The sequence below is a fragment of the Mixophyes fleayi genome, chromosome 4 (genome assembly GCF_038048845.1).
Source record: "Mixophyes fleayi isolate aMixFle1 chromosome 4, aMixFle1.hap1, whole genome shotgun sequence".
Classification (NCBI taxonomy): domain Eukaryota; kingdom Metazoa; phylum Chordata; class Amphibia; order Anura; family Limnodynastidae; genus Mixophyes; species Mixophyes fleayi.
The window spans coordinates 126,027,091-126,054,181 of record NC_134405.1 but is presented as its reverse complement, the minus strand read 5'-3'; the positions used below and the strand labels follow the sequence as shown (position 1 = coordinate 126,054,181).

At 39.6% G+C, this 27,091-nt stretch overlaps 1 protein-coding gene and 1 non-coding gene across 2 annotated transcripts; one reads left to right on the top strand and one right to left on the bottom strand.

Annotated features, from left to right (window-relative positions):
- Positions 1 to 202: 202 nt before the first annotated feature.
- Positions 203 to 274, bottom strand: LOC142156271 (small nucleolar RNA SNORD50). The gene has a single exon (XR_012692336.1). It is a non-coding gene; the product is annotated as a small nucleolar RNA SNORD50 (small nucleolar RNA).
- A 17,181-nt stretch (positions 275 to 17,455) lies between these two features.
- Positions 17,456 to 18,388, top strand: LOC142150743 (olfactory receptor 6N1-like). The gene has a single exon (XM_075205936.1). The coding sequence runs from the start codon at positions 17,456 to 17,458 to the stop codon at positions 18,386 to 18,388; it is 933 nt and encodes a 310-aa protein (XP_075062037.1).
- Positions 18,389 to 27,091: the final 8,703 nt, after the last annotated feature.

Genomic DNA, 27,091 nt, shown 5'->3' with positions numbered 1-27,091 from the left:
CCTTGCCTGCAGTCTCCTAGGTAACGCAAATAATCTGTACAAATATGCAGACAGGGGCATGGCCAGTAAAATATGGAACACATACTCTATGGATAAACAATGTCACTACACTTCATACCGAGAAGCTAACCAAATAGTTTTCTCCATACAAGATACTCCCAACTATTCACTGAAATACCTAGCTTTTATCACCACGTAAATGAACTCAGCAGTCAGATCCATAATAAAGTGTGTAATCACACAAGTCAGGTTCGGGATAGACTCATCACAGTTCAGGTAAATTTAAGTTTGACATTTGCTATAAAACAAACACACAAATAGTCAATTAGTATGTTTTTGGACATTGGGAAGAAACCAGAGCACCCAAAGAAAACCCTCACAACTCATTAGGAGAACATACAAACACCACATAGATATTGCCAGGGTTGGAATCTCAAACCCATATGACCCCAGCACTGTGAGGAAGCACTGCTAACTACTGTGCCACTGTGCTGTCAAAATTTTTACAAATTGTTTAGGAATGTTTATAGAGTCACAGTTGAGTAAAAAGTAATAGAAAGACTGTAAACTGTTTTGGGTTTGGATTTTGACATGCACCAAAAAATAGAAAATCAAGGTATAAACACTAATATGAATATTTACAAAGAAGATAAGTTTTTCTTTAATTATTTTATACTATGAAACAGTCCCAGTTTTCTGCACCATAAATGGAAATGGCCAAGTGGAAAAGGATTGGGGTTGCCTTAAAACCTAACTCTCATGACAGCTGCTTCTGTTTTGGCTGTAAATACTGACTCATGCTCGCCCCCAGGTAACTTTCTTCCACAGCTCCACTAAAAAAAGCCAACCTCCCTCTTCCCTGATCTGAGCCCGACTGAAGATGGCGAGCGCGAGCGGGGAATTTATGCGATCCGAGTCTAGCGAGATCCGACGTGAGTCTTGGATGTCATAGCCTCGGTTTCATTTTTTTTGTGCGCCGGAAATACCCGAACAGTGCTCGGATCCCGTCGGATCCGCACTGTTCGGGTGGGCTCGGATTAGCGCAATCCGCGCCCGCTCATCTCTAATTTATTGTTAACTTTTCTGCTTGCTTTGGGCTTGTGTAAAACAGATAAAACCTTGTACTTTATACTTACTCTAGAACATTAGAGGTATGTTCATTAATGCATCTCAAAGCCTATTGTACTATGTACTTAATGAGCGTTCTCCAAGAACACTGTAAATTAAATACACTGCATTTTACTAATTTTAAACATTTGTGCATTCTGCAGTATATGTAAATTTAGTGTCAGTGCAGAACAACCACTAAAAAAATAAACAACAGATCCATGGACAGATTAACAGATTAATGAACAACTTTACTAAAATACCAACGATAAACAATTTGGCCTGTTGGTAAATAATTGATCCTATTGATAACAATATAAATAATATAATAAATAATTTTTGTGTTTGTTTTATATTTGTTATTAATAGGATCAATTAATTATTTACCAACTGGCCAAATTGTTTATCATTGGTATTTTAGTGAGGTTGTTTAGTAAATTATGGATGATTTACAAGAACTCATATTTATATGTCATTTTTGAATAAATTGAATTGATTAACTAATTTTTATCTATGGATCTGTTGTTTATTTTTTAGCAGTTCTTGTGTGCTGCCACTAAATATCTATTTATATTTTCGTTAAAGAAATTGCTAACAAACCCAAGGAGTCAGTGAGTACAGTTACTTACACCATCAAAAGGACCTTGGAAACTGAAGTGAAGACTTCGAGCTGCAGATTTGACAGATCGAGTGGCATTAAAAAATCCATTGCTAAGATTGCAAAATAAGAATCGGAGAACATTCCTAATGCAGTAAGTTTCCAACACACATAAAATGTGTATAGTTCTTATATAAACTGCGTACAATTAATAAGATTCAAAAAAGCTTATCTGTCACTCTCCTGAAGTCACCCCACATCAGGATATGAATCCAAGGAACAAACAGTAAATTCATATGAAGAGCAGAGAAAAAGCCACAACAAATGGCCACAACATGTGTGGAATAGTTTACAAAAGGTTTTATTATCACAACAGTCAAAAACACTTACAATAATAACTAAAAATAGAGCTTATCTGTATTGTCACTAAAAATGCTGTAACAGATCCGGACCAACCAGCGAAACGGGGTAATGAAACTTGCAACAAGACCGCCCCACATGCTGCGTGCCCAACCCTTATCAAGGGTGAATACACACATATATATATATATATATATATATATATATATATATATATATATATACCGTATATACTCGAGTATAAGCCGAGTTTTTCAGCACTTTTTTGTGCTGAAAAAGCCCTCCTCGGCTTATACTCGGGTGATGGAGATGCAGACCTCAATAAATAGTACTGAAGGGAATGGTGGTATATCCGGAGGCTCCAAACTGTATAGGACATAACAATAAGGAACAATGCAGAGCAGTGTTGGTGTGTATAACTCCTGATTTCTTGATAGCAGTTCTCAGTCCGTCCGCGGTATTCCTTAAAGACTGCAAGCAAACAGATGGGGTGCGCTGACTATAATAGCCGTCCAGACACAAAGTCTTTTGAAGGAAAGTTCCTAGCTCCGTTTGGTCCTACCACTCCAATAGCGCTGGTTGAAGTAGTGATGTTTCCGCTGGACTGCACTGACAGCCTGTTTAGTGAGACATGAGGAAATCAGTAACAGCCGGGACGTCAGGAACCTCCTGCACAGGCGCGTCTGAAGAATGATGGAAACACTCTTAATAGAAAGAGTTGTAGAATATCTCAAATCCAGTAATCTGCAGGATCCCAAACAGCATTGATTTACTGGGGGGTGGGGTGGGGGAGGGGGGGATCATGTTAAACAAATCTTATTGACTTTTTTAAAGTAATAGATCAAAGGGGGGCATTAGATGTATCTTATTTAGACTTTAGTAAGGCTTTTGACACTGTTCTACATCGCAGACTGTTAAATAAACTCGAAATGGGATTGGATTCTAAGATGGTTGAATGGATAAGAACTTGGTTGCAGGATAGAAAACAGAGAGTTGCAGTAAATGGAGTGCAGGAATGAGGAGGAAAGTGATCTAGGAGTCACTATTTCAGGTGACTTAAAGGCAGGTAAACAGTGCAGTGAGAGAGGCAAGTCAGATGCCTGGTTGCATAGGGACAGGAATGAGTAGCAGACAGGAGGTTATAATGCCACTGTATAGGTCATTGGTACGGCCTCATCTAGAATACTGTGCTCAGTTGTAGAGGCCATATCTCCAGAAGGATATAAATACATTAGAGACTGTAGAAAAAGGACTACTAAAATGATGCATGGCCAACAATACAAAACCTACTCGGAAAGACTAAAAGATCTTGATTATGTATAGTTTGAGCAGAGAAAGGAAAGGAGGGACATGATAGAAACGATCAAATGTATCAAGGGTTTTTAACAAGATACAGGAAGGAAGTATTAACACATGAGGATGTGCACTGAAACTGGAGGGATGCAGGTTCAGAGGAAATGTGAGGAAAAATTACTTGACAGAAAGGGTAGTGGATAAGTGGAATAGCCTCCCATCAGAGATGGCAGAGGCTAATACAGTAGAGCAATTTAAACATGCTTGAGATAGACATCAGGATTTAAAAATAATTAAGAATCAAATTTTGTTTGAGGTTACCACTGGTTAAAATATGAGCAGACTAAATGGGCCAAGTGGGCCTTATCTGCTGTCAAATTCTATGTTTCTATGTTTATTGACTCAATTTGCTTTAAGCTTGTGTCCTAACAGTGCAGTTGTATTTTATATGTTTATATGGTGTCTGGGCAGGGCCGGTGCAAGGTGTCTCGGCGCCCTAGGCAAAATTTCAAACTACCCCCCCCCACGCACGCTCGCACAAAAGACAAATAGCCACGTCCCAGGACCTCACACACTTGACTTGAAAAAAGAGATAAGCCTTACCTCCTACAGCAGTCCAGGTGCTGTGATGTTTGCTGCAGAACACTGTTCAGATTCCACTGTTGCCCAGGGACAAACACAGGATTTCTAGAGGGGAGGCATCAAAGTGTTAGATTTGGGAGCGAAAAACTTGACACAATAAGCTGCCAACAGTCAATTCCCTTCATCAAAATAATATAACACATTTAGGCGCTCCCACTCCAGGGACCAATTGTGAGAATCAAAATATTAAAAAAAAGGAAATATCCCATGTTCCATCCTCTCTAAGGGGTGCCAAACCTTAAACATGAGCAAACATACAAAAACACAATCAGAGGTGCGCCAGGGGACTACAAAAAATGTTTAATTCAGAAAACATCAGCACAAATATGGCGCAATAAATAAGTTATTAAAAAATACATACACAAAAACATCAATGATGTTTAATATAATAATAAAAATAAATAAATATCATAATCTACCGTCATGCACTAGGCTAACGATATAAATTTAGAACATTTATAAATAAAGAACAGACATCCTTGTTGCTTTTGTGTATGTATATTTAATAAATGTATATTTTATTAACTTAAGTATACATTTTTTGTAGTCCCCTGGCACACCTCTTATTGTGTTTGTATGTTATTTCCCTTCATCACACATTTCCCCTTCTTCACTCATACTGGACCACCTTCATCATACTGTCTGCCCTGCATCAGACTGTCTGCCCTGCATCAGACTGCCCTCTCGTTCACACTGCCCCCTCACTCACACAGCCCCCCCTTCAGCATCAGACTACTGTCCCCCCTGCATCAAAATGCCCCTCCTCCAGCGTCACACTGCTCCCCCACTTCACAATGTCTCCTTTCCATCATCAGTGTCCCCCCTGCATTACAGTGCCCTTCCCCCACTTGCATCACACTGCCCCCCCCATCACAATGTCTCCCCTCCAGCATCAAACTGCCCATCCACTTTCATCACACTGCCCCCAAACTTGCCTCATACTGCCCCCCCTTCATACTGCCCCCCTGCATACTGCCCCCCTGCATACTGTATACTCTCCTTCACACTGCCCCCCCCCGCATCACAATGTCTCCTTTCCATCATCACTGTCCCCCCTACATTACAGTGCCCTTCCCCCACTTGCATTACACTGACCCCCCCCCCCCCCCTGATCACAATGTCTCCCCTCCAGAATCAGACTGTCTCCCCCCTGCATCACAATGCCTCCCCCCTGACAGGGGGCCCCTGCATCATGCTGTCTCCCCTCCATCATCAGTCTGTCCCCTTGCATCAAACTGCCCATCCACTTTCATCACACTGCCCCCAAACTTGCCTCATACTGTCCCCCCTGCATACTGTCCACTCTCCTTCACACAGACCCCACTGCATCACACTATTTCGTTCCCTAGCATTTCTTACACTACTTACTTACCGGACGTCTCTTCATCAGCAGCTGTTTCTCTGGCGGGCTCCTCACTGACACTGTCGGGGCGTGATCATGATGTCGCGCCCGACAGGCAGTGAGGGGGGAGGGGGAGGATCGTGAAAAATGAACAGGCAGTGTGCGGAGGAGGTGCGCGATCAGTGTCCCCACCCCCCGTGGATCTGAACTTGTGCGGCGGCTGGGACATGCAGTGCCAGACACCAGTGGCGCCCTCCAGAGCCCGGCGCCCTAGGCAGCTGCCTAAGCTTGCCTAATGGGAGCGCCGGGCCTGTGTCTGGGAGGGAACAGTGCAGTAGAGTGTAAGAAGGACAGTGTGGTAGTGTTAAGCCGGTTATGTTCCGTATTAAGTCATTTATATCTTTCCAGTATATCCTAATTATGGAGCAGCTGCACCAAATATGGATGAAAGTGCCTTCCTGACTACATGTCTCCAGCAAGCTTCTGAGGATTTGGGATAGATTGCATGGAGTTTAAAGGGGGCTAAACACCACCTATTATTCAGATAGAGATCTTTGCAATATGTTCTGTTATTTTGGTCCACTCCTCTGTTTCTAAGGTCTCCCCTATGTCGTCCTCCCATCCTATGTTGTAGATATCTTTTTCAGTTTCAGTGATTAGTAGACAGTAGAATATTGAAATTAGGCCATTTGTTTCTGACTTGCGAAACATTTCCAAGGAGGTTAATTTAAAGAGTTAACTGAGTGTTGGAATAGTATACTAATCTGAAGAAATTGGAAGAAGCAGTCATGGGGGATTTGGAAGCATTGTTGAATCTTTAAAAATTCTGGGAAGAACACAAGGAGGTGATAGCAGTCAATATTTTTGTATTATGATGGGTTTAAAAGATTTGTGGTTTTGCCCAGGAGGGTAGGCTGGATAATCCCATAATGGCGAGTTTGCATATGAAATGGTATGTTTGCATGTTGTAATCTCATATGCTTAATAAAAAGCATGTCGTAGGGGGTAGAGAAGTGGGAGGAGTGTAGGGTGACAGTATGTCCAATAAGCTAGCTTAACTATCTACTTATAACCTGGTGTAGCTTTAGAATAGAGTAGGATTGTTTGAGTTAGAGGAGATATATCAGCAATATTTTATTATAATCTCGTGAGCTTTGATGGAAATCTCTATATTTAGCCCTCCCCCTGTTCTCATCTGCCATTTTAGAACAGACAGCAAGTAGGGAGGAAGGAAGCTTGCAGGCTGTGCTCTTAAACTAGTGTGTAGAGAGTAACTAGTGTAAAATAGGAAATTTTACATAGAAAACAATAGATTTGATTATTTATGATGCAGTTTATTCCTGTAGTGTTCAGTCAGCTAGAATAGTTGGCTGATCGATGGGGTATACGTCTGTCAGACCGTTTAGATAGAGTACTGGCCACTATTTATGAGCATGTGTATAGAATATCATAATAAATATATATATATATATATATATATATATATATATAGTATGTATATAGATAAATATATATATATGTATATGTATATATATATATTACAATATAAAATAATATTGTAACCAGGTTAGGGGGACATGATGTTGATTATATAAGACACTTTCCAAAACACAATCGTATTAGATATAATCCATACATCAATATCACAGCCTTGTGTGGATCACAATGACTTTTACCATCACGATCATTCATGTATTACAACAGTCTATATATCATTTGGGAAGTATGGATCATAATTGGAACGTCTGACTCATGAAGTTCTGTCAGTAGCTTGCAACTAACTCCACCTACTAGAGTCTATTTTCCGCAGTCAAATGTTTTTTGTTAAATGATCATACCCCACTCGGGATTTTTATGAAGAGGCTTAGGAAATAATGATAGTGGAATCCAAAAGATAATTAGGTCTCTCATTCAGTCAATCCATCCAGTAAGCACAATCAGGTTCAGGTAGTTTGATCACAGTTTAAAGAATTATAATCTGACACGTTTCTCCACTGATATTATGTGGTTTCCTCAGAGATGTCTGAACCACACGAATACTATTTTGTAATAGTGTAACAATGCTGTATAATACTGTATAAAACATGTATTGTGTGCGTGTGCATTTAAAAAGAAAGAACAGAAAAACAGCAGTTAATTTTTACAAAACTAAAATATATTCTTATTATTTATTTATTTCCTAAACTAAAAAATAACCCAGATCCATCCCAACCTCTAAAGATCTAAATCATCTGGTGGCATGGGTACGGGATAGTGGACTGCGTACTATGTTGATAGTGGCCTGAGGCCTTTTGTCTGTAAGTACTGGGGACTGGAAAGTGTCTGTGGATATGTCCGAAACACGCCCACACTTGTAGTAACTGATGAATGTCAATATTGCCCATCCACAAGGTTATCATGCATTAAACCATGAATCAGTGTACACTTAGGGCCTGAGTCATTAAGGAGAGCAAAACAAAAAAAAAGGAGTAACATTGGACCTTGGCAAAACCATGTTGCATAGAAGGGGAAGGCAAATTTAAAATGTGGGGACAGATTTATATTTGGGGTAGGGCATGTCCTAGAGCAACTTTAAATTTCAATGTAAAAAACAAAGCTATCATGTATTTGTGTGCTACATGACAGAGTAGCTAGTATTTTCCTTATGTGCAAAATAGTAATGTAATTTGCACCCATTGCATTGTAACATGATTTGTCCAGGTTCAAATTTACTCCTTTTTTGCCTTACTCTCCTTAATGACTCAGGCCCTTATTGAATAAAATGAAGATACAAATAATGTATACATACTGTTATGGCAAAATGTTTTGAGAATGACACAAATATTATTTTTCCCAAAGTCTGCTACCTCAGTTTTTATTATGGCAATTTGCATTTACTCCAGAATGTCATTAAGAATGATCAAATGAATTGCAATTAATTTCAAAGTCCTTCTTTGCCATGACAATGAATTTTATCCCAAAAACAACATTTCAACTCTGCCACAAAAAGACCAGCTGACATCAGGTCAGTGATTCTCTCGTTAACACAGATGAGAGTGCTGACGAGGACAAGGCTGGAAATCAGTCTGTCATGCTGATTGAGTTAGATTAACAGACTCAAAGCTTTAAAAGAAGGGTGGTGCTTGAAATCATTGTTCTTCCTCTGTTAACCATTGTTGAAGTGCAGTCATCAGTGCTTTGCACAAAAAGGGCTTCACAGGCAAGGATATTGCTGCTAGTAAGATTGCACCTAAATGAACCATTCATCGGATCATCAAGAACTTCAAGGAGTGAGGTTCAATAGTTGTGAAGAAGGCTTCAGGTGCCCAAGAACATCCAGCAAGCACCAGGACTGTCTCCTAAAGTTGATTCAGCTGCGTGATTGGGGCACCACCAATACAGAGCTTGCTCAGGAATGACAGCAGGCAGGTGTGAGTGCATCTGCACGCACAGTGAGGCGAAGACTTTTGGAGGATAGCCTGGTGTCAAGAAGGCCAGCAAAGAACCACCTCTCTCCAGGAAAAACATCAGGGGCAGACTGATATTCTGCAAAAGGTACAAGGATTGGACTGCTGGTAAAGTCATTTTTTTTCTGATGAATCCCCTTTCAGATTGTTTGGGGTATCTGGAAAACCGCTTGTCCCGAGAAGGAAAGGTGAGCGCTGCCATCAGTCCTGTGTTATTGCAAGAGTAAAGCATCCTGAGACCATTCATGTGTGGGGTTGCTTCTCAGCCAGGGGAGTGGGCACACAGCCATGAATAAAGAATGGTACCAAAACATCCTCCAAGAATCCTCTCCCAACCATCCAAAAACAGTTTGGTGACAAACATTGCCTTATCCAGCTTACACCCTAAAGGAAAGGGGGAGACACAAATAGGGTGGTACTGGGGGAGAGAGCCAGGACAAGGGAGTGTATATATATATATATATATATATATATATATATATATATATATGTGTATATATATATATATATATATATATATATATATATAAACACTTTGTCAGCTCATCCAATGTGCCTCCTTCAGGTTGTTAACCATGTGGGTCCATACAGCCCTTATAGTTCTTTAGGTCCAGAGATGAAAATTTTATATAAATATGCACTGTCAATGGAGTACATCCACAATGCAATAGCATGCCTTATTCAGACTGGTGGCAAAGCTGTGCCAGTATCCAGCTACTTTCAGTTCTGTAGGCCTGGGGATGAATACTGTATTAAAATGAGAACACAATTTCTTTAATCTAATTAGTTAGCTCTGTAAATCCAGATCATACCATTCAATAATAATTTTTGTTTCTTTTTACTACTTCTGTAATCATTAGAAAACAGGGCTGTGTTTCCTTGACAATTACTTTTTGCAATTTGCTTAGCAGTGCCCTCTTACCCCTAGAACTACCATTATTCACTCTGTGAGTCAAAGACATGTACAAATCAAATGTTACCAGTTCTTAGAACAGCAACTGGCCAAACCTCTGTGGGTCGTTACGCTGACTATGTTGGAGAAAATTCATTCTTGTAGAGTCCAGTATAGGAAATGCTCTGTTACACATTTTGGTCCCCATAGCAAGATGGTCTGTTTCCTCTGGTGATCCAGCGTGATCCATTCTGTTTTCTGATGGTGAAGATTCCTGTGTTATTGGTGTGACTTCTAGTTGGCACACTAGGTACCTGCTCTGCAGGGCCGGACTGGGACTAATAATCAGCCCTGGCATTTGAAGCATACAGGCCCACCTCTGATGATGAGCAGGAAAAAAACAAGGGCGTGGCCACATTATGTTGGGGGCGTGGTCAACATGGGGCATTGATACATACATTATAATAAAATATTACATTTATCAGACCCTCCCCATCCACATCACGCCACTCCCCACCTCAGAAACACATTACAACACCCCAGTCCACTGTACTTATCTATGCATTTGATGCTGCTGACATCCATCAGGGTGGGAACTTCCTGTAGAGTGAGCAGGGAAGCTCTTAGTCTCACAAGATTAATAAATCTCATTAGACTTAGAGCTCCTCGGCTTGCTCAGCAGGTTGTGTCATGTCCGGGGACTGGGAGCAACTATCAGATTCCTCCTGCTAACCAGAGCTGGATTAAGGCACGGGGGGCCCAGGGCACTTAAGACATACTATGATGTAGTATGGTTATTAGACACATTTTCAACAAATACACAGGCAATACTGTGAACACTACTGTTAGGTGCACACAGTTCTGCCTTTACAAGCAGTACAATGTGAAGCAGGACATACCTCCCAACTGTCTTTGAAGTCAGACCAAATCCTGACTAAGCGGGACAGTCACCCACTAAATTCAGGACAGTTGGCAGACTATCCTGGTCTCTCTTACCTGTTTTGTCATTGTCACCACTTGTGGCTGCTGGTGTCTTCAGATCAGTTGCTGCTTGTCTGGATCCTGGAATGTTGAGGGCCCTATTTGGAAAAAAAAATGGGTTCAGAAAACTTAAACCAGCACCGCTTTTAATCAATATAGCATCCACGTTTTAAAATTAGGCCTCACTCCAGCCCCAACATTAAAATAATAGTATTCCATATTAATAAATAAACCTATTTCCCTCCCTACATACAGCCCCAGCAATAAATTAATGGTATTTACATTTCATAAATATACCTATTTCCTGCAACCATCACAGCCATTAAATTCATAGTCACATTTAATAAAGAGACCTCATTCTCCCCAAACTCACCCCGACATTCAATAGCCCCCAAACCACCCCATCTTAAATTAATAGTCCCCACTATTACATTGCCCCACCATTACCCTTCAAACAAATTATCTCCCATTAATTAGCCACCATCTACCTCACACTACATTGCTAAAAGCTCCCTGTGCCATCACGCACACATTACTGTGCCCCTTCATCACCACAATGTGCCTCTTTATGATCACACTGTGCCCCTTCATCACAACCACGCCATGCCTCCTTATGATCACATTGCGCATTCCATGCTGCTTTACTTCCATTTATCATGCTCTACCATGCTGCTTTTGCCCCTCTTCATCACCCTGTGCCATGCTGCTCCCCCCTTCTTGATCCCCTGTGCCTTTTATTCCCCCCTTTCTTCATCCCCCTGTGCCTTTTATCCCCTCCTTATTCTTCAACCCCTGTGCCTTTTATCCCCCTCATTATTCTTCAACCCCCTGTACCTTTTATCCCCCCCCTTTCTTCATCCCCCTGTGTCTCTCTGTGGTTTTCGAGTCTTTTACTTATCTCTGTATGTCCTTCTTTCATCTTTATTTTCTTTTCTTCTCTTCTATCTTCTTTCTTCTGTGCACCACTCCTCACTGAATGTCGGGCGTGATGTCATCACGTCACGCCCAACATTCAGTGCAAATGGAGGGGGCGGGGAGAGGGACGCCGGAGCCGTAATCATGTGGGTATTTGTATACTCATATGATCGTGGCTCCGGAGGCTCCCAACCCCCCCCCCCCCCCGTTGCGCAAATAAAAAAGATGAAAAAATAAAGGTTAAAAAAAAATAATTTGAGAGTGAAGGCAGGGGCACCGTGATCATGTGAGTATACAAATACTCACATGATCTCTGTGCAGGGTACCAGATGGCCAGTCCTGCCCTGCTGCTCTGTGAGATGCAGCAGTGGGTTCATCGCTGTTTGTGTGCCACATAGGTAGTGCTTATTGAACATTGTGACCCTTGTCCAGTAAAAGGTTATGTATTATAGACCACTGGGTTAACAGAGTTCAAAAGTGCTTTTCTGGCACAATCTATTCAATGCTGCTGGTCAAGGTGGAGATCAAGTCCTTCATGTTCTTTATGTACTTTTCCAATATTTCATTTGTCTATAATATGCCACATGTACCAAAGCCACATGTTGAGTGTACAATGGGACAAGTTGTGAAATCAGGACCACAGGTAAATACATATTAAATGGAACAGAGATACAACTGAGTGAAAGCGAACCGCTATAGTGACATTACCTGTCAGTAAATTCATACCGTGCCTCTGCTGATTGTCTGTATCCATTTGTTAAGCAATACACCTGACAGGTTCCAAGCTGCCCAGTTTATCATTTGCAGTCATGGCAATGTCTTGGGCTGACTCTGGAACACTGTCCAGATCTGTCAAATGAAGCACTTTTTACCTTTGCAATCTGGCTGGACCAATATGCAATATGGAGCACTTAACCTCATGCTAGCCACTAAGCACGGTGGCTTAGTGGTTAGCACTTCTGCCTTACAGCACTGAGGTCATGAGTTCAATTTTTGATCATGGTCTTATATGCATGGAGTTTGTATGTTCTCCCCGCGTTTGCGTGGGTTTCCTCTAGGTGCTCCGGTTTCCTCCTACACTCCAAAAACATACTGGTAGGATAATTGGCTCCTAACAAATTGACCCTAGTCTGTGTGTATGTGTGTGTGTGTGTGTGTGTGTGTGTGTATGTGTGTGTGTGTGTGTGTGTGTTAGGGAATTTAGACTGTAAGCCCCAATGGGGCAGGGACTGATGTAAATGAGTTCTCTGTACAGCGCTGCGGAATCAGTGGCGCTATATAAATAAATGGTGATGATGTTGATGTATCATATTGTCCCATAGATTATAAGCTTGCGAGCAAGGCCCTCTTACTTATCTCTCTTTATTACCCTGTATTGTTTTATTACTGTGCTTGTTCCCAATTGTAAAGCACCAATTGGGAACAAGCACATATAATATGCTGGCACTATATAAATAAATATTGATGATGATGAATGCATTTTTATTTTTTCAATTACGTTTTCTTGGTGGCTGATAATGATATTCAGTTTTCTGACGCACTGGCCTCTGTTTCAGTTTCAGCCATGTTTGCCATATCTCAAACCACATGGTTAAATCAGCCATATTGGCATTGTTACACATAGTAGTAAAACCAGTTTTTAGACTGAAAAGGTGACCTGCATTTATATGTGAATTGCTGTTAAACCACTTTAGACAAAGGAGCACATTACACAATAATTACTTCCAGTGGCAGTGCTTGCTACAACCAAGAAAATACGCTGTGGATTTAAAAGTAAAATAAAGTGATAAAAGTGGCGTCTGGAAGATTATTTCAAATAAGGCATCTGTGTGTTTATTTCCTATTATGTAGGTATGTTTAACTACTTGTGCCAGTGGGCGCTGACTACCATGGCATGTTGGCAGTTGTTGTTCTAGAAGGGGGAGTTCTAGAGTTCCTGTATTTATGGCTAATAATGATTGAATTTTGAAGTGTGTGTAAAACTAGCTTAAGGTTCCATGGTAGAGTGAAATTTGGTCATGAGAGTATGTAAAACTGCTAATATGCTTGTACCATAACTGGTTTGCATTCACTTAGCCAGATGGAGGCTAATGCCAGGGAGCAGTCCTAAGATGTTCATTGTAATAGTTTCACCATTGAAGAGTGCATACATTAACCATATATATACATAAATAAGTCAGTGCATACTATGAATTTAATAGTGTGATGAGTACAATTTAACTGTAAGTCTATGTAATATATATAAAAATATATATATATAGTTAGTAACCAGCGCGTAGCGCCAAAAAGGGCTAAGTCCTGGAGTGTAAATGTATTTTCATATTGATTTATGAGGTATTATGCCATGTTAGGAAGCTGTTTTTTTTGTAAAAAAGGATGTCCCATGCAAATTAAGTGTTTTCATTTGTGAGTCTGAATGCACAACAGGGGGTCATTACTTTTCATCCATTGTCTTAGAAAATGTCTGAATAATGGAACAGCATGTGATTTGGGAAATCACAGATTGATGTAAATTTTGTTAAATTTAAATTGTGTTATCTCCAAGTGTAGAGAATTTTACATCCTGAGGGTAAACATTGGATGTAATATCTCAGACTTTGTGGGGCCAGGTGGCTAGGTTACCCCCTGCCAACATGTGTGTCAGAAACTGTATAAAAAGAGTCCTCTTTGACCATGTTATATATTATTCCATCTGTAACTTCTGGTTGATCAATAGTACTTCAAATTAGTGTGTAACGGCCCTTATAAGAACTTCCTGAGCTAATAAATATCTCTGTTTAGGGATCCTGCTTTGATGCCTACTTACCTGTGACCAGAGATTAGACCAATCTAATCCGTTATCCGGCTGTTCTGAGGTTTGGACCCTGCATTTAATACCAATGATCAGCCCACTACCCTGCAACTCTGGCCAGTGTGATAGGCCAGGAGGAATCATCCACAGCTACCCTGATCTGAAGGAAGAGGTCTGTCACTCACCGGACTGTTAGTGCCTCTAGTTTGGGACATGGGTCTCTCTCGCTCCTGCCGGCGCCACTCCTGAGCCGCGGCCACCCGCCATCTTGACTAAGATTGCGCATGTGCAGAAACCCTGAACTGTTAATACCTCGCCTCTAGTCTCATTGGTTAATTAATCACCTCTCAGTACTTAAGGGACCTTTTGCCCTATTACCTTTGCCTGTTCTTGGTTCTCATACCCTTGAGACTCTGAGGTGTTTCCTGTTTCAGCTCGTGTTATCCGTTTGCTGTGGACAAGTCTCCTCTTCACATCAGTAGTAGAACTCATCCACTGCAAGACTACTCTCGCTATTCCATTTGCATACCTGCACCTGGACAAGTCTCCTCTTTACATCAGTAGTAGAACTCACCCGCTGTAGGAATGCTCTCGCTGTTCCATTTGCATGCCTGCACCTGGACAAGTCTCCTCTTTACATCAGTAGTAGAACTTACCCGCTGCAGACTACTCACGGTATTCCATTTACATGCCTGCACCTGGACAAGTCTCCTCTTCACATCAGTAGTAGAACTTACCTGCTGCAGACCACTTACGCTACTCCATTACATGCATGCACCTGGACAAGTCTCCTCTATACATCAGTGGTAAAACTCGCCAATTGCAGACCACTCACGTTACTCCGTTACATGCCTGCACCTGGACAAGTCTCCTCTATACATCAGTGGTAAAACTTGACAATTGCAGACCACTCACGTTACTCCGTTACATGCCTGCACCTGGACAAGTCCTCTCTTCACATCAGTGGTACAACTTGCCAATTGCAGACCACTCACCTTATCCGGTTACCTGCCTGTGCTAGGACAAGACTTCTCTACACATCAGTGGTAAAATTTGCCAATTGCAGACCACTCACGCTACCCCGTTATATGCCTGCACCTGGACAAGTCTTCTCTTCTCATCAGTGGTGTAAGCTGCCAACTGCGGACCACTCACGCTATTCCGTTACATACCTGCGCTGGACAAGTCTTCTCTACATATCTGTGGTGAAACCTACCAGCTGTAGACCACTCATGTCTCCTTGTGATATAGCTAATACTCAGTATGGTACCTATTAGCTGGACTAAAGTCTACAAGTGTCTCTGTATTATAGCTGCAAGTCGCTGACTCTTCTACTGCATTGTTGATTGGTCTTTGCTTATGTTATCCAGTTATCAAGTACTGGCCTACTATATGCTATCTGCGTGCTAAGGCACTTGGACTCTTTCCTCATTGGATCCTGCTTATTAATCTGCTGTACCATCACAGTTCCACGGTGCCAAGACTCAGCATTTATACTATTGACATTCCTTTCCTCTATTCTATTGTATGGTTCCACTGATTCACCACACTACCCAGAGGTTCGCACCTCTGGTAAGTGTAGCTACACCTGGTGAATTCTGGGTAAAACTCCTAGTGCCCGTGACAAGGTCAGGGGTACCAGTCCAGGTACCCAGCAAGAGGGTACACTAGAAGTTAGAGTTACTCAGAAGGAAGCGGTTCTAGATGCCAGTGAAGGAGCCTAGTAATGGTAGCAGAGCTCCTCCTACTGCATTTAGAGGGGCGCAATTGGGATACAGAAAGGGGACTGTGGCAAGGCAAGCCCAGCCGTTCTCCAGCAACATGATAGGTTGACATATGTGGTCCACCCTGTCACAGCAGGTAAGCACAATTTTCTGATTGCCCCCATGATAAGAGAAAACAGTAGCCTTGCTTGAATGACTAAGGAAAAATGATGTGATACTTATAGATGAAAAATGTTTGACATTAAATTTTCATGCCATCATTTAGGAAGTAATATTTCTCTTAATATACTTTTTTTTATTATGATAACTATTTATATATTTTTCCTATTTGATCATAGGATAGCTGATTTCAACTCGATTTAAGTAGTCTGAGTATTAATGAAAAGCCATATTCTGAAGGTGGCATAGCCTAAAAATCAAAACAAAGAAGCACTATTTGCAGAAATTAAACAGTTTTGGTATAGCCAACTAACTAAAGAAACTTAACAATAATTTAGCAAATCACTAAATCAGAGTTTTGCTGAGTGCAATTGAACCAAATGGTCTAGCCAAAGGAATGTGGACACTGTTTGAAGTTTGGCAGTATCAAACATGTCTTACTTTGCAGTGTGTACTAATCTAAATTTAAAACAATTTAGTTCTTATACAAGTTGGAGAATTTTACTTTAGAATAATGGAATATGACATGGTAGCATATGAATGGCGCAACAATTGCTACATCTATATACCGGTGAATCAGCCTGCATAATTAAGTGTTTCCTTATCAGATGTATCCTTTAAGAGTGAAATTGTGTTTAACAGAGAAAATAGTTATTTTTGAGACAGGAAATTACATTATGTAATATTACTATGTAATATTTGGGCTGTCAGGTTCAATAAACTGTGACACAATTCACTCCCTACCATGTTAATATAATACAATTTCATCATTTCCTTCATATGTCTTCATATGTCTGTCTTTTGAGAAAGCTACTTTTCGTTTGCAATCCACGTGCATAAATTATTCATCTGACTATTATATGATACCCTTTTAGGAATTCATGTAAGAAACCCTGATAACAGCTTGCTTGATGCTGCTGTGAGTGGCACTACCAGAGTAGGACAACAGGACCGTAACTGTGAACATTCTATCACTATACAGAGTGATTACAAAAAAACAAACCAGTAAAAAAAAAAAAATCAGTTTCCTTATTTCAATATTAAAGTTTCTCTAGTACTTGTGAGCATTACAATGAGAATAGATTGTATAGTTTCTTAATTCCAATATTGAAAAGTCTCTAATACTTGTGGATGTAGCAAGTATATCATACAATTTCTTAATTCTGATACTTCAGTGTCATCAATAGTCAATAACCCATGTTACAATGAACCAAACAATTACTGAATTTGTTATTTTGGGATTTTCAAGCTTGGTATCATCGCGTCATCCTATTTTTGCAATGTTGCTTTTTGCTTACTTTCTTATAATTACTGGAAATGTAACAATAACTTTCATGATCTGGATTGACACACGTCTCCACACACCCATGTACATGTTTGTAGGAATGCTATCTTTTCTTGATATATGTTATACTGCTGTAACAATTCCTCAAATACTGCTTATATTTTGGATCGGGAGCGTTTACATTGATTTGCCCGTCTGTCTACTTCAGATGTATTTTTTTCATTCACTGGGGATAACTGAGAATTACCTTTTGACAATTATGGCCTACGATCGCTACATAGCTATTTGCAACCCTCTGCGATATTCTACTATCCTGACTTCCAGATGTTGCAAGTATCTAATTTTTGGATGTTGGTTGTGTGGTTTTATGAGTCCTGTAACAAAACTGATATTAGCATCTTCGCTTCCATTTTGTGGTTCTAATGAAATACACCATCTTTTTTGTGACTTGTCTCCTCTATTACATCTGGCTTGCACAGACACTTCTCTCAATGTTATTGTTGACTTTGTCATTAACTCATGCATTATTATACTAACTTCTGTATTTATTGTCTTGACTTACATTAAAATCCTGATAACAATAATGAGGATGAACACAGCAGAAGGACGCAGCAAGACTTTATCAACATGTGCAGCTCATATCTCTGTTGTGCTGATTTTCTTTTCAAGTGTAGCTTTTATGTATGTAAGACCACAGCAGATATATGCACCACAATATGATCAACTGGTAACCATCAATTATACAGTGTTGACTCCACTGTTAAATCCTGTTGTATACAGTCTAAGGAATAAGGAGATTAAGAAGGCAATTAAAAAACGTCTACATTTCAGATGTACCAATCACAATTTTTAGCACATTTAACCGCTTTTAATTAAGTGCTACTATAATTCAACCTAAGATAATCTTAGGTAAGAATGACAGTTACTTGCTCTCAAAAGTGCACATAAAGAGAAACATCGCAAAATCCAGGAGGCTTAAAATTATTAGTTTTGTGATATGAGAAATCTTTGCTTAGCAATGAACTAGACTATTTGGTGATATAATAAAGTAATCATCTTCTATGACTCTACATAACTTACTAACATTTTATTTATTAATATAATGCATTTAATGAATGACATATCATCGGATAGGACATCTGGGATGTGTATAGAAAGTATTGGTTTAGCAGAGTGTTGGCTAACCTGTGACACCCCAGCTGTTGTGAAACTACAAGTCCCAGCATGCTTTGCCAATATATAGCAACTTATTGATGGAAGGGTATGCTGGGACTTGTAGTTTCACAACACCTGAAGTGTCACAGGTTAGCCAACACTGGTTTAGCAGGTCCCAATTAGTTATAGTGCTGGCTATGCTAACATCTGGTATTGTGCTTTATTCACTTTGAGGGATTCCATTTGGCGGCTTTGAGTGTCATTTTACAATCACTCTATTATTTTACATTATAAGCTAAAATTGTGGCTTCTCATTTATTATTTTGTCACGAGAACTCTGACCTGTATAAAATTGGTGCTATTTTGGGCATGCGGCTACCTTTGTACAACAGATGTTACATTAGTGTATATATGAGATAAATTATAATAGGATACATAGGGCAGATTTATATTAAACATGTAAAGGCAGGTGCCTTCACCAGTCATGGGTGCCCTGCCTTTCCCAATTTTAAATTTGCTACTTGACCTATCAGTGAAAACAGAGTAAGCAGTGCTTCATGTGTGGTCAGAAGATCTCCTAGTGTCACCAGAAGGTTTTATTATGGCCACCAGTACTTTGTTGATTGCAGCATGGCAATAGCAATACTTATGGCTGCACTTGAGAATCACTGCAGAGCTTGAGCACCTGTAGAGCAGTCTGTAGTGTCTTTTATAATGAAGGTAGCTACATTTCCTCTGTTGAACTCCCACACAGTCAACTAGGGTACAAACCTAATTTGAACTGTATACTGATCAGATGTGGCAGTTAACTAGTTCTTATCTATACTGGTTAAATGGAGTCTGTTTATTAGTCAGGTGATACAGCAGTCTGTGCTGGTCAAATGGGTCTGCTTACTGGTCCACTCACTATGTACTGGTCAAATGGGGCTTTTTTGATGTATACACTACATTAGAATGGTGGGTGTTGTGAATATGGTTGGGGCACAAGAAAAGGCATGGTGTAACATTTTGTGCTGGTCATATTCTTACATTATCCACTCTGTCGCCAACCAAGATTGTATGTACCTAAATACATCATTAGACAATGAAGTTTTATTAGATGATAACTTAGTATCTTGGGTGTAAGTTATAGCAAATCCTTTGATGTATTCCGTATGGTAGGCTGGTCACAGTTGTCTAATTTATACTATATGGGCCAAAGTATTTGGTTACACCTGTTAATTGTTGAATTGAGGTGTTTCAATCAGACCCGTTGCCAGAGATGTATAAAATCAAGCACCTAGCCATGCAGTCTACGTTTGCAAACATTTGTGAAACAAAATGGGTCGTTCTGAAGAGCTTAGTGACCTCAACTGTGGTACTGTGATAGAATTACAACTTTGTAATAAGATAGTTTGTGAAATGTCATCCCTGCTGGATATTCCACAGTCAACTGTAAGTGATATTATTAGAAAGAGGAAGTGTTTAGGAACAACAGCAACTCAGCTACGAAGCAGAAGACCACATAAAATCACAGAGCGGGGTCAAAGACTGCTAAGGAGCATGGTGCGTCGGATGGAGTGGTGTAAAGACTTATGTGTCATATGACACTACAACACTACTATTTACCTTATATAGGGTACATGCTATAAGCAATATATAGGTAGGATCAAAAATCCTAAAAAGAGGATATATGAATATAACAATATAGAAGATGATTACAAAGTACACAACTTGTCATTTAGTTTCAGAAGTAAACATAATCAAAGCCTTGGTGGCCTATATTTTATCAACATATACACAAATAGAGTGATACCCTCTGGGGTGGTAAATGGGCACAAAGGTGGAATAGTGTATGGATATTTCTCTTGATGTGGTCCTGCAGAACTTCGATCCCTGGATGAGAACTGTTGGCTCTCCAAGTACACACACCAAGGAGACGTGGCAAAGATCTCCCTAACACTAATTAACTGATGAAAAGCTTCTGGGTTGAGTAAAGATATATCACTATTTTACAATTCAATTAGGTTAATATAATGGATAATTTTTTATGCAACTATAAACTCCCAAATATGTCTGTATGTGTTACTATGATGATGTTTGTCATCCGAAATGCATTAATCAATGCTAGGTATACTGTGAATTTTTAGTGCAATTGCTAAACTCGCTAATTATTATTAATCATCCTTTCTTAAGCTATTTCTTAAAAATGTACTTATGTTAAGTTACTCTGAAACTGGTAATGATTGCAACATTCAGTTATTATACTGATATAAGTCTATTCTTACTTATATATCTATAGAATTATTTACAAACTTGAATCAATACAAAATACATTCATCCTACTAGATACATATAACTTTAGAAACCTTGGTGCACGTTGGTGAAATGAGATGATTTTTATGGTTGTAGCTATAAATCTGACAGTTAATAAACAGTTATCAGAATTTCTCCGGCAGCTGTATTATCTTCTGTAGTATGATAAACAGACATCTAATATATATGGAGGCAAGTTATTTGGTTATCAGCGTTTTCTTTATTAGTTCACTCTTTAGTGATACATGGTTAAACTCCTGTTTTCCATAGACTATAATGTTGCTCATCATCAATGGACCACATAACTGTATTTGTGTATTAGTGACATTATCATATAAAAAGAATACATAGTGAGAACCATTATTCATTATCCACACATCAACTGGAGTTTCACCACATATCACTCAGGAGTAAACTAAAAAAGAAATGGAAAAAAACCAAATAAATCGCCTTGATATATTAGACCTCTGTTTATCATACTGCAGAAGATAATACAACTGCCGGATGAGTTCTGATAACCGGTTTGTAACTGTCTAATTTAAAGCTACAATCATTAAACTCATCACATTTCCATCACATTTCCATCACCAACGTATCTTATGTACTAAAATTACATATATTTAGTAGGATGAATATACATTATATTGATTCAAGGTTGCAAATAATTATATAGATGTATAAGTAAGAATAGAGTGATATTGGTATAATAAAAACAATATTATTTAAATTGTCCTAGTGGTGCTGAGCGGCATGTGTACATTAGATTGCACTTGAAAATCTAAATGTTTTCTTCTGTATAAATAACCTTTGCATTGTGTATTTTACTTTAGTATACAAGTTTGCTGTTTATTTGTGATATATGGGTATCCCTTTTCCTCATGGGTATTGTTAGTGTAATATTATACATGCATAGTGTAGCATTGTGGGCTCTCCAGCCTCACAGCTCAGTCTGCATCAGTCCACCTACCTCCTGCTCATTGTACCTTTGGCTATCTCAGACTCTGCATCCATGGGTTTGGTGGGTGAATATATGGAGAGCCATGCTTATGAAGAACTTTTAAATCAACCCCACAATTATGGTTTACAAAGTTAGATCTGAGGGGTGCTTCTAATTGGAGATAAGGTGGAAAACAGAATATAGAATCCAACACAGAAATTTTGAATATCGAGTAATGCTTTTTGGGCCATGCTTCGTCCCAGCAATATGTCAACATTGTGTCAATTACATTTTTAGGGACGTACTAGACCAGTATGTCATTATATATCTGGATAGTATGTGTGTTCTATCATCAACTATCAAACATCATTCCAAAAGTATTGGAACCACATCACACACATACACCTCTGTGCAAAGCTCAAGAAATGTGAATTTGAAAAAATCATATCAAGACTAAGTTATTTTAAATTGGCCTCAAAATTACCAAGAACCCCCCCCTTTTCTAATCATGGAACCTCACAGCTAGTAGGTATATTAAATGACTATAACACATTGTCTGGAGCTAGGAAATATTTTGATGGGCGTCTGCATATGTTTTCATGAACTTTGGCCTGAACAAAATGGCCACCCTCACTTTTGTCTCTAGTGTATTATTTTTAGTTTTGTATTTAGTGTTTGTATGACAGAAAGTACAGAAAGTAAAGGACCTGTTATTATCTGAAGTCTGATGTGCAGCACTGGGTAAGTAACTATGACACTAATTTTAATAGTTTTTATTTTAATTGGTTGGGAATGAAGATTAATATTAGTTTTGTAGAGTAATATTAATTTTGTTAGAAGCTCAGATTTATTTAAAGCAGCATTCACATTAATGTGCAGCTTACTTTATGCCTAATTTTTTTATATGTAACATTTTATTACATTTATGTACATTTTATCGTTCTACTATTCATATCTGAATACAGCACTACTGCCTAATTTCTGTTTTGTAGGCAATTCTGAATTGTTTTGCTATGCTGAATGTGTGGACACTGCACAGTACAACTTCTCTTTATACAATTCTTCTGCTGTACATATGGACACTGCACATTGCCACTTCTCTCTAGTTCACTCCCATGCTGTACATTTGGGAAAATCTAACCTGCCCAAACAACTCCAAAAGTCTCGGAAGCCCGGCGGTGGCCATGTTTTTTTTTTTTTTTTTTTTTAAATTAAAGTTAAACTTAAAATATTAAAATAAGTTAGAAGTACCAGGGATTTAGGAAAAAAAATCCTGAAAAATGGCAAATGGAAACAGTGGAGCAATCGCCTCTCAGTAGCTGCTTCTGCGCCAGTTATTATAAGATTATATCTTACACTCAACCAAATTTCTTATTTACAGTCAAAGAATTTCACTGCAAAAAAGTGTCTGTTGATGGTTTATATAGTAGCAAGTTTGTTTTTGTTTTGTTTTTGCTTTGTTCCAAAATCAAAAATGAACCCCCCCCTCTAGAAATCCTGTGCTAGCCCCGGAGACATTGCTGACAGACTGCATATGCAGTGACCTTCTGATCGATTATACCGACACCAGAGAGCTAGCCAGGGCTGAGAAAAGGAGAGCCTATTTGCAAATAACAGCTAAAATACAAATAAAGCTACATTTTTGTTTACTTCCTGATAAACCTATATACCAAAGAATAACTCAAAGGATAGTACAACAATAAATAGAATGAATGGAAAATGAAGAATAGAAAATGAGTCACTTGTCTGATATGTAAATGTGAATAAGAATGCTAGGACTAAATAAGCAACTTTTATTGTTTCATTATCATCATCATCATCATCACCATTTATTTATATAGCGCACTAATTCCGCAGCGCTGAATTATTTTAACATGTACAATTATGTGGCCGCTTGAAGCATGCATTGGGCATTTTGTAAGAATTCATTGACTAAAGTTCCCTCTACTCATTAAGAGAATCACTAATTATACACATTCGGAAATCTATGGTCACTCCTGTAATCAGTTTGGCAGTGAGGCAGCTGCCATTGGCAAGGCAGTGAGATTGGGAATGAGTGTGAGTAGAGATGAGTATGGAGATGTAGGAGGGGATTGGTTGAGGTTTGGTAGGTGGGAAGGTACCGGAGGAGATGTATAGTTTGAGGAGGTGGGTAAGGTAGGAGCGGCCACGAGAGAGAGAGAGAAAGAGGGGAGGAGATGAAAGGGGACTGGATCTAGGGGCCAAGTGGAGGAAGGTGAGGAGGATAGAATGGTTTGGACTTCATCTGCAGATACCGGAGAAGAGGTCTGTGGGCTAGCGAGAGGTTGTGGAATTGGGTTGTGGGGTGGATATAGCATCCTCTGAGGAGGATGAAATATGGGTCAAGTTGGAAGGAAGGGTGATGAGGGTGGGGCAAGAAGGGACTGATGGAAGGGATTTCTTGAAATCGAACTATATGGTATGGCATGTTAACACATGTTATAAAACAAAAGAAGCAGTACAAAAAACAATAAAATAACAGTGTAAAAATAGTGCATCCTCCTGAAGTGTAAATGTGGCACCGATCCCTGTTAGCAAAAGGGTTAAATACAAAACCCAAAGTAATAGAGCCTAGCAGCCAGGCCTAGTCAATGCCTACTGCTCACACAGGGATAAGAAGGAAGACTGGGATCTGAGATCACAAGTGTCTTCTACTACCAGTCCACTACCCAGTTTTCCACTGTACAAATTAGACAAATGGAACTAATACACACACACATTTAGAGACCTATTTACTTTGGACAAAATGATCTGTGTGAAAAATTGTAACCACTGCACAAAAAAAGGAGAACAACATTTCGCCACAGATATTAACCTACACTCAGAGATCACGGTCATCATCCAATTACATTTACCCCAGTCCTGATCAATATATGAATTTTTCTGATTATGTATTCATTGATAATGACAATAATGGTGTGTCCATACGTGCTGCAATTTGTAGGTTTAAAATAGCCTATCTAAATTGTTTCTTATTTTTACTGTATGTAACAGGATTTGATTACAGATTGGATGCGGTAAACAAAGGTGTCAGGCACCGTCCCTGTGTCTCTGCTTTCACTTAGGGATAGGCGCCTGCTTCCTGTGTTGCGGCTGCATCTGGTTGCTCGGCAAACAGGCGCATAGATTCCAACTGCTGAGCAGGGGCTTCCACGCATGCGCATCCCATTGCCAGGCAACGGGACGCTACTCTTGGACCCGGTGACGGCTGCTGACATCACGCTGTTCTCCTTCCCTATAAGTAGAAGACTCTGGCACCATTAGGGTGCCAGAAGTTTGGGTCTCCCGACTCCAGAGCTATTTATTATCTTTCTGTGTTGACTCCAGTTATTGACCTCGGATTCCATGTGACCTTGCTTCTGCCTTGCCCTTCTGGTGTGTTATTAACTCTTGTGTTTGACCTGGCTTACCTGACCTGACTTTTGGATCTCTCCTGTGCCAAGATTTCCTGACTTTCTTCACCATCTGTTGCTTCATTGGTAGCCCTCTTTGAGGACCGCAACCTGTGTGTCTCCTGCAGTGAAACATAAACTGCCTTGCGGGGGTCCCCGGAGAAGACTGGAGGCACGTTAGACTCCGCACTTCACTGTAGGGTAGTGTCAATACCAGCAAGCAGCCACCCCAGTTCCAGAAAGTGTGACAAAATGACAGTTCTGAGGCAAGGATGATCCCTTGGGTATCATCCGCAAATAGATGACACTGAAATTCAAGGGAGCTTATTAGTTTTCCAAGCAAAGTCGTATAGATAGAGAAAAGCAGAGGACCTTGTACTGATAGAGGAAGCCTTGAGGAGGGGGATGCAGAGAAACAAACACTGAAAAGTGCTTTGATAAATAGGATGAGAACAGTATCCTGAGGACTTAGGGAATGTAGCATTTGCATAAGAAGAGTGGTCAACAGTATCACATGCAGCAGAGAGGTCTGGTTTAATTAGAAGTGAAAAATTACTTTTAGATTTGTCAATGATCAAATCATTGACCACCTTAGTCCGTTCAGTCCCTATGGAGTGTAGACAATGAGAACCTGACTGAAGGTTGTGTGAGGAAAGAAAGTGTGTGAGGCAAACATTGGCAAGCCTCTGAATAAGCTTGGCAAGGGTAATGAGAGAAGGGACTGTAATCTGAGAGAGAGTTTGGGTCCGAATTAATTCTTTTTCAGAATAGGAATAATCGCTACATACCTAAATAATGATGGAAATATACCAGTGGTGAGAGATATTACAAATTTTAGTTAACGCTGGAATGAGCACAGGAGACAGGGATGGACTGATTTTTGAAGCTATGTGGTCAAGTAGACATGTAGTAGACTATAAAAACATTAACAAAGTAGATACTTGATCTTTATATGTGGAAAGGTGTCAGAGGGCACAGAGAAGGAATTGAGAAGGTTCTAGGTAGAGGAAAAGAATACAATTTCATGTCAGATCTTGTCAATCTTGTATTTGCATTAGAATGCAAATTTTTGGGCAATGATGGTTGTCAGAGGGATTGATTTGGGAGGGTTGAGAAGAATTTTAAATGTATTAAAAAGGCATTAGGGGTTAGAAGCTTGAGTGGAGATGAGAGTTTTAAAGTATAATACTTTGGCAGCATTCATAGCGTTTTGATAGAAGTGGTAGACAGCAGTGTATGATCATTAGAAGTATGAGACTTCTACCAATGTTGTTCTACTTTGCTAGAAAGCTTTTAAAGGCATTGGGTTTCTTTCGTGTGCCTCAGCTCAAATAGTGGATGACACGGAATGTAAAGAGTAGCTGGATCCACTTGATCAAGAACTGTTGCATGGGTTTGAGTATTTAAGTATGATTCACTCATACAGTATTCTGTAATGCTTGCCCTCTTTAAAGTACTTGCAGAGTGACAAAAAAATAGCATATAATTAAATGTAACATGTTTGAAACATGCTATTGATTGTTTTTTCTTAGTACTGGGAAGTCATTGCATTGATATTGTTATTGTGCATGTCTGTAGACTCAGCGATCACTTTAAAGTCATAGTTACATACCAAATCTTAGGTACTTAGTAGATATTTTTCACTATAGATATATGCATGTGCTCACATTGGGCCTCACTTACAGTTAGGAGCAGAGTGGGGGTGTGTCCCATATCTAAATTGAAGTGTAAAAATACAGCTAATAGAGAAAAAGGA

Bases quoted from the DNA above. Each gene is read 5' to 3' on its own strand.
- LOC142150743 (XM_075205936.1), top strand. From the start codon at position 17,456: ATGAACCAAACAATTACTGAATTTGTTATTTTGGGATTTTCAAGCTTG.